Here is an 18,824-nt window from a genome sequence, read left to right as displayed (position 1 = left end):
GCCAAGATCATGCCACTGCACTCCAGCCTGGCGACAGAGCAAGACTCCATCTCAAAAAAAAAAAAAAAAAATTTATATATATATATATATACACAATTTGTTTTGTACACCGGATGTGAAGACTTTATGTTTATTTGAGACAGAGTCTCACTCTGTCACCCAGACTGAAGTGCAGTGGCACAATCATGGCTCAGTGCAGCCTCAACAATTCAGGCTCAAGTGATCCTCCCACCTTAGCCTCCTGAGTAGCTGGGACCACAGATGCACACCACCAAGCCCAGCTAATTTTAAAAAAATTTTTGGGCTGGGCGTGGTGGCTCACACCTGTTATCCCAACACTTTCAGAGGCCGAGGCAGGTGGATCACTTGAGGTCAGGAGTTCAAGACCAGCCTGACCAACATGGCAAAGCCCTGTCTCTACTAAAAATATAAAAATTAGCCAGGCGTGGTGGCAGGCACCTGCAATCCCGTCTACTCAGGAGGCTGAGGCAGGAGAATCACTTGAATCCAGGAGGCGGAGGTTGCAGTTAGCCAAGATCATGCCACTGCACTCCAGCCTGCGAAACAGAGCAAGACTCCATCTCAAAAAAAAAAAAAAAAAAAAATTTGTAGAGATGGGATCCCACTATGTTGCCCAGGCTGGTTTTTGGTTTCGTTTTGTTTTGGTTTTGTTTTTTTTGAGACAGAGTCTTGCTCTTATGCCCAGGCTGCAGTGCAGTGGCGTGACACAGCTCACTGCAACCTCTGCCTCCTGGGTTCAAGTGATTCTCCTGCCTCAGCCACCCAAGTAGCTGGGATTACAGGTGCCCGCCACTACACCTGGCTAATTTTTATATTTTTAGTAGAGATGGGGTTTCACCATGTTGGCCAGGCTGGTCTCAAACTCCTGACCTCAAGTGATCCATCCTCCTTGGCTCCCAAAGTGCTGGGATTACAGGCATGAACCACTGCACCTGGCCCCCAGGCTGGTCTTTAACTCATGGGCTCAGGCAATCCTCGCACCTTGGCCTCCCAAAGTGCTAGGATTACAGGTGTGAGCCACTGCACCCGGTCCTGAAGCCTTTATAAAGGGTGAAAGGACATAAACAAGCACACGAAATTATAAACTGAAAGGAAAAAGCCAGCTATTTCCCCTCCAATCACAACCTTACCTGTAATAAGCACTTGATCCGTTCTCCAGGAGTCATGATTCCTGTGGTGAATACTCCAGATAACATCCCAGCTGCAAAAAGCTGGGGATAGCTGCATTGAAAACAAAAAGCAGAAGCAAGCACCTGTGACTAACCACCGAGGACAGAGGCCAATCCCAGCAAAGAGGACAGTTTTGTAAGAAAAAAAATAAGTACTTGGACTGGGTAGAAGCCTAGCCACAAATGAATCAGATTTCGCACAAAAACTCAGTTCTAGGTATATTTTAATGTCAAATTTCCCAGAGCAAGGGTCTCAGTGGCAAGAGCAATGGGAGTCTGGCCACAAGGCCCACCCCATGAGGTGCACGCTCAGAATCCCTCACCTGTAAGAGGAGTTTTATAGTAAAACATGGCTTCCATCCATGCACCTGCCAGGCACAGTGACTATGGACAAGTTTCCAGGCCTCTCTGAGCCTCAATTCTCCATAGTTAACGTGCTGGGGTTTTTGTGGGGGAAGTCTCTAACCCAGGATCTGGACTTTAATCTCCCCCAGTAGTTCCCCTCCAGTCTCACTTCCCCTGGATTACCAAGGGCCTGAGAACACTCTAAGCCAAGACTCAAGCAGGACAGCTTCAAGGCCAAGGAGGATGGCTGTGGCCACCTCTAAAGGCTAAGGGATAGCCAAGGCAAATGTATGCAATGTGCTGTAAGATGCTGAGAAAGGACCAGACAGGGATGATACCCAGGCAGGCATGACAGGTCCTGTGGACCCTGTACAGGGAAATAGTCCCCCAGTGGCAAGACGTATGGGTCTTCACTCTGGCCCCCACAGAATGAACAACCTTGAGTATAAAGAGCAATCTGAGGCTCCTACCATCTATCACCCACAGCTGTCTGTGCCACCTCTGGCATCTCCTTTTTTCTTTTTTTTCTTCTTTTTGTTTGTTTGTTTGTGTTTGTTTTGAGACACAGTCTCACTGTGTCCCCAGGCTGGAGTGCAGTGAAGTGATCTCGGCTCACTGCAACCTCCACCTCCTGGGTTCAAACGATTCTCCTGCCTCAGCTCCCGAGTAGCTGGGATTACAGGAACCCGCCACCATACCCAGCTACTTTTTGTATTTTTAGTAGAGACGGAGTTTCACCATGTTAGCTAGGATGGTCTCGAACTCCTGACCTCAAGTGATCCCCAGGCTGGAGTGCAGTGAAGCGATCTCGGCTCACTGCAACCTCCACCTCCTGGGTTCAAACGATTCTCCTGCCTCAGCTCCCGAGTAGCTGGGATTACAGGAACCCGCCACCACACCCAGCTACTTTTTGTATTTTTAGTAGAGATGGAGTTTCACCATGTTAGCTAGGATGGTCTCGAACTCCTGACCTCAAGTGATCCACCCACTTCGGCCTCCCAGAGTGCTAGGGTTACAGCATGAGCCACTGTGCCCGGCCCTTTTTTTTTTGAAACAGGGTCTTGCTCTGTTGCCCAGGCTGGAGTGCAGTGGTGCAATCTCAGCTCACTGCAACCTCCATCTCCTGGGCTCAAGTGACCTTCCCACCTCAACCTCCTGAGTAGCTGGGACTACAGGCAAGCCTGGCTAATTTTTGCATTTTTGTAGAGACAGAGTTTCGCCATGTTGCCCAGGTTGGTCTCGAACTCCTGGGCTCAAGTGATCCTCCTGCCTTGGCCTCCCAAAGTGCTGGGATTACAGGTGTGAGCCACTGTACCTGGCTACCTCCTTTTCTTTCTGGGATTAGCAATACCAGCATGGTTTGGAGGCAATGGGGCACAAAGTTACATTCAGCATTTCAACAGAGTTCCACAACTTAGCAAATGTTACTGAAAAACTTCACATACTGTCCTAAGCTTCGGTGCACTCTTGACCCCAAGCCTCCAACAACTGAGCCTTCAGGTCAGTCCCATCCAACAAGGAGCTTATGAACAGATGCCAAATGGGGCTAGAGGGACATCCACTGTAAAGAGTTCACTCCAGGCAGGGTACCAGTTTCAACAGCGCTATTTCTCCCTGCATTCACCGCAGGCAGGGCTCACGCATCTACCTCAGGCACACAGCCAAGCTGACTATCGAACAGTCAAGAGACTTGCTTTCCAACACGGCCATCTTCACAGTCCCAGTTCACATAGCTATCCCTGATGAGTCCTCTCAGCAACTAAATTCTCCCTATGAGACCAACATGCTCCATTTTCCCCATAATGCCCAACCCTAGGCTCAGCAAACCTCATCTCTTGGGACTGGAGACTGTCTCTGAATAGGATCTGCGTGTGTGCACAGGGCGTCATGTGGACACTCAGTGGCTGCCTGGCCTATTCTCCCACTCCCCACCCCCATCTCCACCCCAGGGAGGCATCTTTGAGAGCTAGACTTTCCTGGACTTCCACCCCAAGGCCCTGGTAACACCCCTTTCCATACCATCCCCAAACACCATTCCAGGGAGGTGAACACAGCAGGGCTGACAGGATTGTGGGAGTGGGGTCCTGAGTGTCTTAACTTTGTTCAGTCAGGAAGACTGTTTTTCTGAGTGCTGATGTGACTGTACAGGAACACAGCCCATAGACCAAAGTACCAGAAGTGACCCCACGGGGGTCATGCATGGCCCTGATACATCCGTGAGCTGGCACACATGCTAAAAGACCAGGCGCTCAGAGACGGCATGTGTCTGTGGGACACAAGGACTACTAACGGGCAAATGCAGCTCCAAAACAACCCCATCCACATTTCAGGACACTTGCAGCTATTTATAAAATCTAGGGACATTCAGAAAGTCACAAGGATCCCAGAAATAGAGTTTCACTCTACAAGCACCTCCATCTACATCCTAGACCCTCACTCAGCCTGCTGTGGCCTGAAGTGGTGACAGAATACAACCGCATGGTGCCCTGGGCTTCCTCCCTTGAGCTCCTGGATCTGAGGGCAGGCCAGCCTCTGTGGCTCCTGTACTGCCTATAGCCCCTCCCAGGGGTTGGCATCCTGCACAGCTCAGATTGTGGATACCTTTTCACCCAATATTTCCACTCAGAATTCCCCTGCCTCCTGAGAAGCCTCTGTTTTCACTAACTACTTTGTAAATTCTGAACTATAATTCTGTCTCAGGTGACTCTTCATACCCAAATCCAACTTCTTAAAGTTTATTAAAGGAAAACACATTAACTTATTCCACTTTAACAGAGAAACCAATACCTGAAATCTTTATAGTCATATTAGCATGTTGTAAAAATGAAGCACAACAAAAGTTGGAACCTTCTCTTCTCTCAATCAGGTGATAGAAAGCAAGGCTACTCTTGTCTTTAGGGCAGCACCAGGTGCTGCCTATGACATGTCACATACAGTTAAGCATTCAGACCTCTCAACAGCCTCGTGGGGTTGGTATTACAAATCTCTCCAGTAATTGATACTACCTTATAAAAGAAATACGAAAAACTGGTCAGGTGTGGTGGCTTACACCTGTAATCCTAGCACTTTGGGAGGCCAAGGCAAGAGAATTGCTTGGCTCCAGGAGTTCAAGACCAGCCTGGTCAAGATAATGAGACCCCCCTACCCCCCGCCCCGCCTACCCCCCACCATCTCTAAAAAAAATTTAAAAATTAGCCCAGAGTGGTGGTGTGTGCCTATAGTCCCAGCTACTTGCGGGGCTGAGGCAGAAGAATCACTTGAGCCCAGGAGTTCAAGGTTACAGTGAGTCGTGATTGCACCACTGCATTCCAGCCTGGGTGACAAAGAAAGACCCCATCTCAAAAGCTCAAGTACTTGGGCCAGGCGCGGTGGCTCATGCCTGTAATCCCAGCACTTTGGGAGGCCGAAGGAGGCGTATCACGAGGTCAGGAGAGTGAGACCATCCTGGCTAACACGGCGAAACCCGTCTCTACTAAAAACACACAAAAAAAAAAAAAAAAAAAAAAAATTAGCCGGGCGTGGTGGCGGGTGCCTATAGTCCCAGCTAGTTGGGAGGCTGAGGCAGGAGAATGGCATGAACCTGGGATGTGGAGCTTGCAGTGAGCCGAGATCGCACCACTGCACTCCAGCCTGGGCGACAGAGCGAGACTCAGTCTCAAACAAACAAACAAAAAAATTAAAAATTAAAAAAATTAAAAACTCAAGTACTCCTTCATGTATAACTCCCAGGAGTTGGGCCAGGTGCAGTGGCACACGCCTGAAATCCCAGCATTTTGGGAGGCCGAGGCGGGTGGATCACCTGGGGTCAGGAGTTCGTGACCAGCCTAACATGGTGAAACCCCCTCTCCACTAAACACACAAAAAAATTAGCCAGGTGTGGTGGCGCATGCCTGTAATTCGAGCTACTTAGGAGGCTAAGACAGGAGAATTGCTTGTACCTGGGAGGCGGAGGTTTCAGTGAGCCGAGATCGCGCCATTGCACTCCAGCCTGGGCAAAAAGAGCGAAACTCTGTCTCAAAAAAGAAAGAAAAAAAACTCCCAGGAGTCAGGCTTAGGGGCCCAGGAAGACCCACCGAGGTTCTTTTTTTTTTTTTTTTTTTGAGACGGAGTCTTGCTCTGTTGCTCAGGTTGGAGTGCAGTGGTGCCATCTCGGCTCACTGCAACCTCTGCCTCCCAAGTTCAAGCGATTCTCCTGCCTCAGCCTCCCAAGTAGCTGGGACTACAGGTGCCCGCCACAACACCCAGCTAATTTTTTTGTATTTTTAGTAGAGACAGGGTTTCGCCATGTTGGTCAAGCTGGACTCGAACTCCTGACCTCAGGTGATCCACCCGCCTCAGTCTCCCAAAGTGCTAGGATTACAGGTATGAGCCACCGTGCCCTGCCCAGGTTTCTTTATTTTAACCCATGTCACACTACCAGGCAGAACAGCAAGTGCTCCTGACCTGTAAGTACTCACCTGAGCACATCTTCTGGGTGTTTCTGTTGTAGTTTCTTCCCCAAACCAAACCCAAAGAAGCACACAGCAAACATGGGAGTGACCCCGATGATAGGGGCAGCCATTCCCCGATATAGCCCCGTGATGCCCTGCAAGGAATCACAGAAGCAGAAGCTGTTTACAGACACCACCACCTTTTAAATCACTGAAAGAGGAAAGCAGTGTGTCCTCCAACCTGTGGCTTCCTTCATCTCTTCTTGAAGCAAGGAGAACTTTAAATGGAAGAAAATCTCCCACATTTATCAGAAATAATTTTCCTATTATGCTGGAGAAACTGAAGGCAGTTTCCATTCTCAAAGGCAATCTGTTTTTGTTTTGGGGGCTTTTTTTTTCAGATGGGGTCTCACTCTGTCGCCCAGGCTGGGGTGCAGTGGTGCGATCACAGCTCATCACAGCCTTGATCCCCTGGGCTCAAGTGATCCTCCCATCTCAGCTTCCCAAGTAGCTGGGACTACAGGCGTGCACCACCATGCCCAGCTAATTTTTGTATTTTTTGTAAAGACAGGGTTTTGCCATGTTGCCCAAGCTGGTCTCAAACTCCTGGGCTCAAGTGATCCTCCTGCCTTGGCCTATTAAAGTGCTGGGATTATAGGCATGAGCCACTGCACCCGGCCAGCAATCTGCCAATATGTGGCATACACTTTCACCTGGAAATATTTTGTGTGGAAAATTTATTGCAAGGAATTTATTCTAGGGAAATACTCATAGGTGTAAAAAGAATAACCTCAGGCACTTATAAGGTACCAAAATTTTGGGAAAAAAAACAAAAGCTGCCAAATAGGAGATAAATTATAAACTCCATAAATGGAGTCATATGGCCAAGAAATCATATTATAACATGAGAAGAGATTATTAAGTAAAAAAAAAAAAAAAAGTTACAAAACAGGATACACAATGTGATCTACCTTCTTTGGGGTAAGATTACAAGTGATTAAGAAAATGTTTTATATTTTCCAGGTATTAAGATGGGACTTTTGTTAGAACTGCACAGCAATTTTCACTAGTACAGTTTAGTAATGAAAGGGAAGATGAGCCTGGGCAGCATAGCAAGACCCTGTCTCTACAAAAACAAATAAAAAATAAAAGTTAGCCAGACGTAGTGGTGTGTGCCTGTAGTCCTAGGCAGTCAGGAGGCTGAGTTGGGAGAATAACTTGAGCCAAGGAGTTCAAGGCTGCAGTGAGCTATGGTCTTGCCACTGTACTCCACCCTGGGTGACAGAGTGAGACCCCATCTCTAGAAAAAAAAAAAAAATGAATTATGTGGTAACCAATAAATCATTAGACAGACAGACAAATACATAAATACCCTACCAAACAAGGTAGTAAACAAGGAGGAAGATTCAGGACTTGGGAGACCAGGGGGCCAGTCCAAGAGAGATGAAATGTGTTTCTAGGATGGCACAGGGTGCAGTGGACCTGGGAAGCAGTCAGTCCACAGGGCAGTAGAGGACTCCAAAAGCGATGTTTCCAAGAAAAACAGAACAAGGCCGGGTGCAGTAGCTCACGCCTGTAATTCCAGCACTTTGGGAAGCTAAGGCAGGTGGATCACAAGGTAGGAGATCAAGACCATCACGGCCAACATGGTGAAACCCCGTCTCTACTAAAAATACAAAAATTAGCTGGGTGTGGTAGTGCATGCCTGTAATCCCAGCTACTCAGGAGCTGAGGCATGAGAATCGCTTGAACCTGGGAGGCAAAGTTTGCAGTGAGCCGAGATTGTGCCACTGTACTCCAGCCTGGCAACACAGCAAAACTCCATCTCCAAAAAACAAAACTAAAACAAAAACAGAACAAAACAACACACACTAGAACAACAGAAAATAACTCCTTAGGCAGTATGTAGCAAACCAAACAGAAAGGTACACTACAGAGCATTTAGGGTACAGAACGACAGAAACAGTGATTCAAAGACAAACAAAACAAAAGATTTAACACAATTATTAACCCAATCCCAAGGGAAACAAGAAGTTACACAAGGAATGGAATGCACATCATACTTCATACTTATTTAAGAGAAAAAATATATATAAAGTTGTAATCATGAAAATGGTGAATTGGATTAAACCACAAAGGGTGATAAAATCATATGGATGGGCAGGGCAGAAGGAGGGGATAGGGAGAGTAAGAGCTAAAATATAAAATAATCTACCACAAATAGGTAGCTAAAAAATATAAAAATGTACAAAATATAATAGTAATGGCCAGGCACGGTGGCTCATGCCTGTAATCCCAGCACTTTCAGAGGCCACGGCGGGAGGATCACCTGAGGTCAGGAGTTCGAGACCAGCCTGACCAACATGGAGAAACCCCGTCTCTACTAAAAATACAAAATTAGCCGGGCGTGGTGGCACATGCCTGTAATCCCAGCTACTCAGGAGGCTGAGGCAGAAGAATCGCTTGAACCCGGGAGGCGGAGGTTGCAGTGAGTGAGCCGGGATTGCGCCATTGCACTCCAGCCTGGGCAACAAGAGTAAAACTCTGTCTCAAACAAAAAATAATAATAATTAAAAAATAAATAAATAAAATATAATAGTAAATGTATATTATGTAGATCGGTGGAAACAGCATAAACAACTGAAAAAATTGAAAGTAGTTGCCTCTGGAGAATGAAGGAAAGAGATAAATATCACTTTGTTACTTTGTCATAAGCTTCTCAGTAACAAATGAAGTGCCTGCATCAGGGCCCGTAATCCCAGGTACGCAGGAGGCTGAGATGGGAGGATCACTTGAGCCCAGGAGTTCAAGACCAGCCTGGGTAAAATAGCGAGACCCCATCTCAAAACCATTTTTTTTAAACAAATACAAAAAAATTTTAAAGTTTAAAATTTTAGAGTAGCAGGAGAATCAGGGTGAGGCTGCACACTGGGAGGGCTCCACAGAGCCAGGCTGAAGAACCTGTCTCACTGCAGACCCTGGGTATCCAAACTTTCTTTTCAGAATCAAAGCGGCACAACTGTACCTGTCAGCATTCCTCCTAATTCCTGCAAAAGCCTAAACTGCTACAGGCTGCAGGTGGACTCCAAGAACAAAGTACAGAGGCAGTAAATGGGAAAGGGACAGAGATCTGAGGAGGATCTACAAAAGTAGCACATGACAAAGTCCATTCAAAGCCATTCCCACAGCTCTCTACATGAGCTAAAAGGATGACCAGGTCCTGAGAGGTCAAGCCCATTCCTCCTGAACAACTTATCTAGTCTTCCTTCCACTAGAATGGCCAACCCAGTTCCATGTAGCACAACCTACAGACTCCTGCCTGGCAGCTCCAGAAAGCAGAAAGCTCAAATCTGGCACAGCAAAAACCAGGACATGCACAAATATGGACTAAGGAAGCCTATTCAGCTCTTCAAAGACTTGGGTTTATACAAGACATTCTCACCACAACTCCAGGACCCAGCACATTGCCCACCCCTAGGCAGGTGCTCAATAACGTCTAATGACCAAAAGGCAGGTAAGCCTACCTTCCTTCTGTAAGGGTAGAGGACTCTAAGTGGACCTGAAGCCTAGAACCTCCATCAGACACTGCTCAGACTCCACCCTGGGCACTAGAGATGTAAGGAGGAGGAGCTTAAAGAAGAAAGAACAAGGCCAGGTGCCATGGCTCACGCCTGTAATCCCAGCACTTTGGGAGGCCAAAGAGGGCAGATCACGAAGTCAGGAGTTCAAGACCAGCCTGGCCAATATGGTGAAACCCCATCTCTACTAAAAATACAAAAATTAGTCGGGCGTGGTGGCAGATGCTTCTAGTCCCAGCTACTCGGGAGGCTGAGGCAGGGAGAATCGCTTGAACCCGGGAGGCAGAGGTTGCAGTGGGCTGAGATCGTGCCACTGCACTCCAACCTGGGTGACAGAATGAGACTCCGTATCCAAAAAAAAAAAAAAAAAAGAAGAAGAAGAAAGGGCAGGCTGGGCATGGTGGCTCATATCTGTAATTCCAGCGCTTTGGGAGGCTGAGGCAGGCAGATCACCTGAGCTCAGGAGATTGAAACCAGCTGGCCAACATGGCGAAACCCATCTCTACTAAAAATATAAAAATGAGCTGGGCATTGTGGCAGGTGCCTGTAATCCCAGCTACTTGGGAGGCTGAGGCAGGAGAATCGCTTGAACCCAGGAGGCCAAGGTTGCAGTGAGCCAAGACCGCACCACTGCACTCCAGTCTGAGTGGCAGAACAAGACTCCATCTCAAAAAAAAAAAAAAGAAGGGTAGCACCACCTCACTCAAGGACGGTTGGGTAGGCACTGCCTCAAGAACTTTCTAAGCCAGATGCGGTGGCTCATGCCTGTAATCCCAGCACTTTGGGAGGCCGAGGCGGGCAGATCACAAAGTCAGGAGTTTGAGACCAGCCTGGCCAACATGGTGAAACCCCATTTCTACTAAAAACACAAAAATTAGCTGGGTATGGTGGCAGGTGCCTGCAATCCCAGCTACTTGGGAGGCTGAGGTAGGAGAATCACTTGAACCCGGGAGGCAGAGTTTGCAGTGACCGAGATTGCACCACTGCACTCCAGCCTGGGCAACTGAACAAGACTCTGTCTCAAAATAAAAAATAAATAAATAAATAACAAAAAGTTTAAAAAGATCTTCCTTCTGCACCCAAGTCCTACAGGAATCCTGGGAACAACTTCTCCAAGGCTGAGTCCATCCACACCATCACTCCCTTTTTATCTGGATGACAACTACTTAGTTTCTGTATATTTAATCAAGGCTATAAATTTAGAGACTATAATAGAGTGTTTATATGAAAGTTATATTTTAGGGCCAGGCGTGATGGCTCATGCCTGTAATCCTAGGACTTTGGGAGGCCGAGGCGGGTGGATGATGAGGTCAGGAGATCGAGACCATCCTGGTTAACACGGTGAAACCCTGTCTCTACTAAAAATACAAAAAATTAGCTGGGCGTGGTGGCAGGCGCCTGTAGTCCCAGCTACTCAGGAGGCTGAGGCAGGAGAATGGCGTGAACCCAGGAGGCGGAGCTTGCAGTGAGCCAAGATCGCACCACTGCACTCCAGCCTGGGCAACAGAGCAAGACTCCGTCTCAAAAAAAAAAAGGAAGTTATATTTTAGGCGGGGCGCAGTGGCTCAGGCCTGTAATCCCAGCACTTTGAGAGGCCGAGGTGGGCGGATCACTTGAGGTCGGGAGTTTGAGACCCGCCTGACCAACATGGAGAAACCCTGTCTCTACTAAATATACAAAATTAGCCAGGCATGGTGGTGCATGCCTATAATCCCAGCTACTCAGGAAGCTGAGGCAGGAGAATCACTTGAACCAAGGAGATGGTTCAAGAGGTTGCAGTGAGCCAAGATTGTGCCATTGCACTCCAGACTGGGCAACAAGAGCAAAACTCCGTCTCAAAAAAAAAAAAAGTTATATTTTAGGAAGCAAAGGAAAAGATCTCAACGAGGTCTTTAAGACCTGTGTTAATGAAGTTATTTATTATTATTATTATTAATATTATTCTTATTTTGAGACAGAGTTTTATTCTTTTTGCCCAGGCTGGAGTGCAATTAGCCAGGCATGATGGCACACGCCTGAAATCTCAGCTACTCGAGAAACTGAGGCAGAAGAATTGCTTGAGCCTGAGAGGCAGAGGTTGCAGTGAGCCAAGTTCATGCCACTCTAGTCAAGCCTGGGCGACAGAGTGAGATCGTGTCTCAAAATATATAATAATAATAATAATAATAATAACTCCAAACCAATTTAATGTCCCTGTCTAGGGGAACTGGAGACTGATAGCTTCTCTCAGTGTTTCTAGGACTGGCTGACTTTTCCTTCAGACTTCATTCACATGCACTTCTGACATGGATCCCTATCAAACTGACTGATCCAGATGCAGGTGTACATTTTCTTTTTTCTTTTTCTTTTTTTGAGACAGAGTTTCACTCTTGTTGCCCAGGCTGGAGTGCAATGGTGCAGTCAGCTCACTGCAGTGTGGGCGAAGGATTACCTAGGTGCTGAGGCAAGAGATTGAAGGCACAAACTGTTTCAGTATAATAAAGAAAATAGTTAGAATAGTTATAATACAAATTAGATATAGAGATGATCATTGACATTATCAATCATTAGTATAAACATTATTAATCATTAGCTTTTAATATTATTCTTTGTTGTATTACTAATATAAACAAGAAATAACCGGCAGGTATAGGGTCAGGTGCTGAAGGGACATTGTGAGAAGTGACCAAGAAGGCAAGAGGTGTGCCCTCTGTCACGCCCGCATAAGGGCCGCTTGAGGGCTCCTTGGTCAAGCAGTAATGCCAGTGCCTGAGAAGGCACCCGTTACTTAGCAGACCATGAAAGGGAGTCTCCTTTCCTTGGAGGAGTCAGGGAACACTCTACTCCACCAGCTTCTTGTGGGAGGCTGGCTATTATCCAGGCCTGCCCACAGTTATCCAGAGGCCTAAACCCCTCCCTGTGATGCTGTGCTTCAGTGATCACACTCCTTGTCCACTTTTCATGTTCCTCCCATATTCCTAGTTCCTCTTTGATCTCGCTCTGTCACCCAGGCTGGAGTGCAGTGGCGTGATCTCGGCTCACTGCAAGCTCCGCCTCCTGGGTTCACGCCATTCTCCTGCCTCAGCCCCCCAAGTAGCTGGGACTACAGGCACCCGCCACCACGCCCAGCTAATTTTTTGTATTTTTTTTTAGTAGAGATGGCGTTTCACCGTGTTAGCCAGGATGGTCCCGATCTCCTGACCTCCTGATCCACCTGCCTCAGCCTCCCAAAGTGCTGGGATTACAGGCATGAGCCACCGCACCCGGCCTGATCTTTCTTATAAGTGCATAGAGGAAAATGCTGACGTACGCTGCCTTCCCTCTCTGCTTCGGCTACCTAAAACAGAAGGGCTCCCTCTCCCATGATCACGTGATTTGCCTGACCTTATCAATCACTTGGACAACTCACCCTCCTTATCCTGCCCCCTTGTCTTTTTTTTTTTTTTTTTTTGAGTAGTCTCGCTTTGTCGCCCATGCTGGAGTACAGTGGTGTGATCTCGGCTCACTGCAAGCTCTACCTCCTGGGTTCAAGCCATTCTCCTGCCTCAGCCTCCAGAGTAGCTGGGACTACAGGTGGTCACCACCACACCCAGCTAATTTTTTGTATTTTTAGTAGAGACAGGGTTTCACCACGTTAGCCAGGATGGTCTCGATCTCCTGACCTCGTGATCCACCCGCCTCGGCCTCCCAAAGTGCTGGGATCACAGGCATGAGCCAGCGCGCCCAGCCACCCCCTTGGCTTGTATTCAATAAATATCAGTGCGCCCAGCCATGCAAGGCCACTACCAGTCTCCACGTCTTGGTAGTGGTCCCCCCGGCCCAGCTGTTTTCTCTTTATCTCTTTGTCTTGTGTCTTTATTTCTTATGATATCTCGTCTCCGCACATGGGGAAAACATCCGCTAAGCCCCGTAGGGCTGGACCCTACACTGCAACCTCCCCTTCCTGGGTTCAAGCGATTCTCGTGCCTCAGCCTCCCAAGTAGCTGGGACTACAGGCACATGCCACCATGCACAGCTAATTTTTGTATTTTTAGTAGAGACAGGGTTTCACCATGTTGGCCACGGTGGTCTCGAACTCCTGAACTCAGGCAATCCATCCACCTCAGCCTCCCAAAGGGCTGGGATTATAGGCATAAGACACCATGATTGGCCTTTTTTTGTTTTTCAGGCAGGGTCTCACTCTGTCACCCAGGTTGGAGTGCAGTGGTGCAATCTTGCCTCACTGCAAACTCTGCCTCCTGGTGGAGTGATCCTCCCACCTCAATCTCCTGAGTGGCTGGGACTACAGATATACATGCGCCACCACGCGCCTCTAATTTTTGCATTTTTTGTAGAGATGACGCTCTCTACATGTTGCCCAGGCTGGTCTTAAATTCCGGACCTCAAGTGATCCACCTGCCTTGGCCCCCAAAGTGCTAGGATTAGAGGCGTGAGCCACCGCACCCAGCTCAGATGTACATTTTCTTCCATTTCACATCTCAATTATTACTCACTAGTTCTCTGTCGTCTAAATTCCATATTCCAAAAGAGAGAACCATTTTATTAGCTTTAGTCATCTGTATAAAACAGTAGCTAGAACTATCAGAGACTCCAAAGCAGATGATAACAGGAGGGCACAGGGTGGCATGGTGAAGGAGCAGCAGCTGTGAGCTAGCCGTCCAGTAGAACCACACAGTTAACCTACTCTCCTTGGGGGTAACAAATCAACCCCGTGAATGTGTTCTGAGTAAGAGGAATGCCCAGCACCATATACCAACCTCTCTAAAAAGAGTCTTCCGGAAACAGTCAAAGGTCCCAGAGTACATGGGAGGCTGTCCAGGCAAACTCGGTGGCTGTGTCTGCAGTCGGACCTGAAACCAGAAGTTAAAATGCAGTGACCTACCAGAATCAGAACTGCCTGTCAGCAGCAATGGCCCAACTGTCTGCCAAACTGAACAGGGAAGGCTGTACCCTTGTACATGTCTTTGGTATTCACTTAACCTGCTGGATTCAAACTTCTCTTTCATTTCATTAGTACTTCATTCCTTTTATTGGCAAATAATATCCCATCGTATGAATAAATCACATTTTGTATGCCTGCCTATTCATCAGTTCATAGACATTTGTGTTTTTCCTACTTTTTGATTATTATGAATAATGCTGCTATAAACATTTGTGTACAAGTTTTTTTGTGTGGATATATGTTTTCAGTTCTCTTCGGTATTGTATTGGTCAGAATTCTCCAGAGAAACAGAACCAACAGGAGACATATATCAAGAGATTTATTATAAGCAATTGGCTCATACAATTATAAAGTTTGAGAAGTCCCAAGATCTGTAGTCGGCAAGTTTGAGACCCAAAAAGAACCAACGATTCAGTTCAAGTCTGAAGTCAGGAAAAGACTAATGTCCCACCTCAAGTATTCAGGCAGGAGTTCCCTCTTACTTGCAGGGAAGTGTCAGTCAGCCTTTTGATCTATTTAGGCCTTCAACTGGATGAGGTCCACTCACATTAGGGAGGACAATTAGCTTTAATCAGTCCACAGATTCAAATGTTAATATCCAAAACCACCCTCACAAGCACACTCAGCCTAATGTGTGACCAAATATCTAGGTACTCTGTGGCCTAGTCAAGGTGACACATAAAATTAACCATCACAGGTATTTATCCACTAGCATAATTTCTAACTTATATGTTAACTCTGTTTAAACCTTTTGAGGAACTGCCAGACTGTTTTCCAAAGTGGCTGTACCATTTTATATTCCCATAAGCAGTCTAGGAGGGTCCCAATTTCTCCATATCTTCAATACTTATTATCTTTATATATATATATATACGTATATATATATATACGTATATATATACATATATATACATATATACATATATATACATATATATACATATATATATACATATATATACATACATATATATACATATATATATACATATATATATATATACATATATATGTATATATATATATATTTTTTTTTTTTGAGACAAGGTTTCACTCTGTCACTCAGGCTGGAGTGCGGCGGTGTGATCAATAGCTCACTACAACCTTGACCTCCTGGGCTCATGCAATCCTCCCACCTCAGCCCCCCAAGCAGCTGGGACTACAGGTGCACACCACAACACCAGGCAAATTTTTGTTTTTGTAGAGACAGAATCTCACTATATTGCTCTATATCTACCTTTTTTTTTAAGCCATCATAGTGGGTATGAGGTGCTATATGATTGTGATTTTGATTTGCATTTCCATGATGGATAATGACATTGAACAACTTCTCACATGCTTATTAGCCCATCTTCTTCAGAGAAATGCCTATTTAGGTCCATGGCTGGGTGTGGTGGCTCACATCTGTAATCCCAGCACTTTGGGAGGCAGAGGTGGAAGGATCACTTGAGGCCAGGAGTTCAAGATTACAGAAAGCTGTGATGGTGCCACTACACTTCAGCTTGGGTAAAAGAGCAAGACCTGGTCTATTTTTATTTGTTTGTTTTTTTGAGACAGGGTCTCATTCTCTCGCCCATGCTGGAGTGCAGTGGTATGATCTCGGCTCACTGCCACTTCCGCCTCCCAGGCTCAGGTGATCTTCCCACCTCAGCCTCCCAAGTAGCTGGGACCTCAGGTGCATGCCATGCTCGGCCAATTTTGTTTTTTTTGTAGAGATGGGGTTTCACCATGTTGCCCAGGCTGATCTGGAACTCCTGGACTCATAAAATCTGCCTGCCTCAGCCTCCTAAAGTGCTACAATTACAGATATGAGCCACCATGGCCAGCCAAGACCCAGTCTCTTTAAAAAAGAAAAAAAAAAAAAAAAAAAAAAGGCCAGGCACGGTGGCTCACACCTGTAATCCCAGCATTTTGGGAGGCTAAGGTGGGTCAATAACCTGAGGTCAGGAGTTCAAGACCAGCATGGCCAACATGGCGAAACCCCGTCTCTACTGAAAATACAAAAATTAGCCAGGCGTGGTGGCACGCACCTGTAATCCCAGCTACTTGGGAGGCTGAGGCAGGAGAATCGCTTTAACCCAGGAGGCAGAGGTTGTGGTGAGCCAAAATCGCACCTTTGCACTTCAGCCTGGGCAACAGAGTGAGACTCCTTCTCGAAAAAAAAAAAAAAAAGATTCTCTCTCTCCCTCTCTCTCTCTCTCTTGACAGGCTCTTACACTGTCACCCAGGCTGGAGTCTTTGCCCATTTTTAATTGGATTATTTGTCTTTTTTTTTTTTGAGGCGGAGTCTTGCTCTGTCACCCAGGCTGGAGTGCAGTGGCTCAATCTCAGTTCACCACAAGCCTCCTGGGTTCAAGCGATTCTCCTGTCTCAGCCTCCCGCATAGCTGGGATTACAGGTGTGTGCCACCATACCCAGCTAACTTCTGCATTTTTTTTTTTTTTTTTTTTTAGTAGAGACAGGGTTTCACTGTGTTAGCCAGACTGGTCTCGAACTTCTGATCTCAGGTGATCCACCCGCCTCAGCCTCCCAAAGTGCCGGGATTACAAGCATGAGCCACCGGCCCGGCCCTGATAAATGTTTACTGTTGTTTTAAGCCATTAAGTTTTGGGGTAAGTTGGTTTTGTTTTTTGGGTTTTTTTGAGACAAGGTCTTGCTCTGTCACCTAAGCTGGCATGCAGTGGTGCCATCTTGGCTAACTGCAGCCTTGAACTCCTGGGCTCAAGTGATCCTCCTGCCTCATTGGAGGAAACTATTAAACCGCAATAGATAACTGATATATCCAGTTACTTCTGCAGTCTTTTTCCTGAATTTTGTTTTGTTTTGAGACAGAGTTTCACTCGTTGCCCAGACTGGAGAGCAATGGCATGATCTTGGCTCACCGCAACCTCTGCCTCCCAGGTTCAAGTGATTCTCCTGCCTCAGCCTCTCAAGTAGCTGGGATTACAGGCATGTGCCACCACTCTTGGATAATTTTGTATTTGTATATTTATTTTTATTTATTTATTTATTTTTGAGATGTAGTTTCACTCTCGTTGCACTCCGGCTGGACAGCAATGGTGCGATCTGGGCTCACCGCAACCTCTGCCTCACGGGTTCAAGCGATTCTCCTGCCTCAGCCTCCCAAGTAGCTGGGATTACAGGCATGCACCACCACGCCCAGCTAATTTTGTATTTTTAGTAGAAATGGGATTTCTCCACGTTGCTCAGGTTGGTCTCGAACGCCCAATCTCAGGTGATCTGCCCGCCTCAGCCTCCCAAAGTGCTGGGATTACAGGCGTGAGCCACCATGCCTGGCCTAATTTTGTATTTTTAGTAGAGACGGGGTTTCTCCATGTTGGTCACCTGCTCTCGAACTCCCGACCTCAGGTGATCTGCCCGCCTCGGACTCCCAAAGTGGGATTACAGGCGTGAGCCACCGCGCCCAGCCCTTCCTGGATGTTTTTCCTGCTTACTGTTCTTCCAAATCCTTCTCAAGGTTGCTATTATACTAACCTTTCCAAAACATCATTTTTACCATGTTGTTTCTTTATTTCTTTAGAATCTCTTATTCTGGTATTTGTCAGGTCCTTCTATATCATTTTTACCATTTTTTTTAAATTTCTTTAGAATTTCTTACTCTTGTATTTTTCAGGGCCTTCCATATCAAACCAAGGAAGTCCCTCTCTGGGCAACAGAGGTGACATGTAAGTCTGAGGGGTTTATGGGACACAATGGAAATGCCCAGAGGCCACCACACCTTTACATCCAAAATCCCTCATATTATCCTTCAGATCTCCCATAGTCAGGCATAACCTCCCCTAGTTAGTAGAGAGAGAGAAATGGATCAAAGCTTCTGACTAGACCGGGTACAGTGGCTCATGCCTATAATCCCAGCACTTCAGGAGGCCAAGGCAGGAGGATCACTTGAGGCCACAAGTTTGAGACCAGCCTGCCCAACATGGAGAAACCCCATCTCTACTAAAAATACAAAAATTAGCCAGGCATGGTGGTGGGCACCTGTAATCCCAGCTACTCAGGAGGCTGAGGCAAAAGAATTGCTTGAACTCGGGAGATGGAAGTTGCCATGAGCCAAGATTCTGCCACTGTACTCCACCCTGGGTGACAGAGGGAGAGTCTTGTCTCAAAAAAAAAAAAAAAAAAAAATTCTGACTAATACCTTTTTGTGATTTTTTTTTTCTTTTGAGACAGTGTCTCATTCTGTTGCCCAGACTGGAGTGCAAAGGCTCATTGCAGCCTCAAACTCCTAGGTTCAACCGATCCTCCAGCCTCACCCTCCTGAGTAGCTGGGATTACAGGTGTGCACCACCATGCCCAGCTACTTTTTGTATTTTTTATAGACATGAGGTCTTGCCATGTT

General features: G+C 46.7%; 1 protein-coding gene across 3 annotated transcripts in view; it reads right to left on the bottom strand.

Moving 5' to 3' along the window:
* SLC25A20 (solute carrier family 25 member 20) overlaps positions 1-18,824 on the bottom strand; it is a 57,020-nt gene that overhangs the window by 21,304 nt on the left and 16,892 nt on the right. For all 3 annotated transcript variants that reach the window (XM_054550353.2, XM_054550352.2, NM_001133070.1), the window contains 3 exon segments: positions 14,280-14,372; positions 5,993-6,120; positions 1,152-1,242 (listed from right to left, as the gene is read on the bottom strand). In XM_054550353.2, coding sequence (XP_054406328.1) covers positions 1,152-1,242; positions 5,993-6,120; positions 14,280-14,372 — 312 coding nt within the window.

This window comes from Pongo abelii, chromosome 2, assembly GCF_028885655.2.
Source record: "Pongo abelii isolate AG06213 chromosome 2, NHGRI_mPonAbe1-v2.0_pri, whole genome shotgun sequence".
In the NCBI taxonomy this organism is placed as follows: Eukaryota; Metazoa; Chordata; class Mammalia; order Primates; family Hominidae; genus Pongo; species Pongo abelii.
Note: the sequence above shows the minus strand (reverse complement) of the source record. Positions and strands in the feature narration are given on the sequence as shown.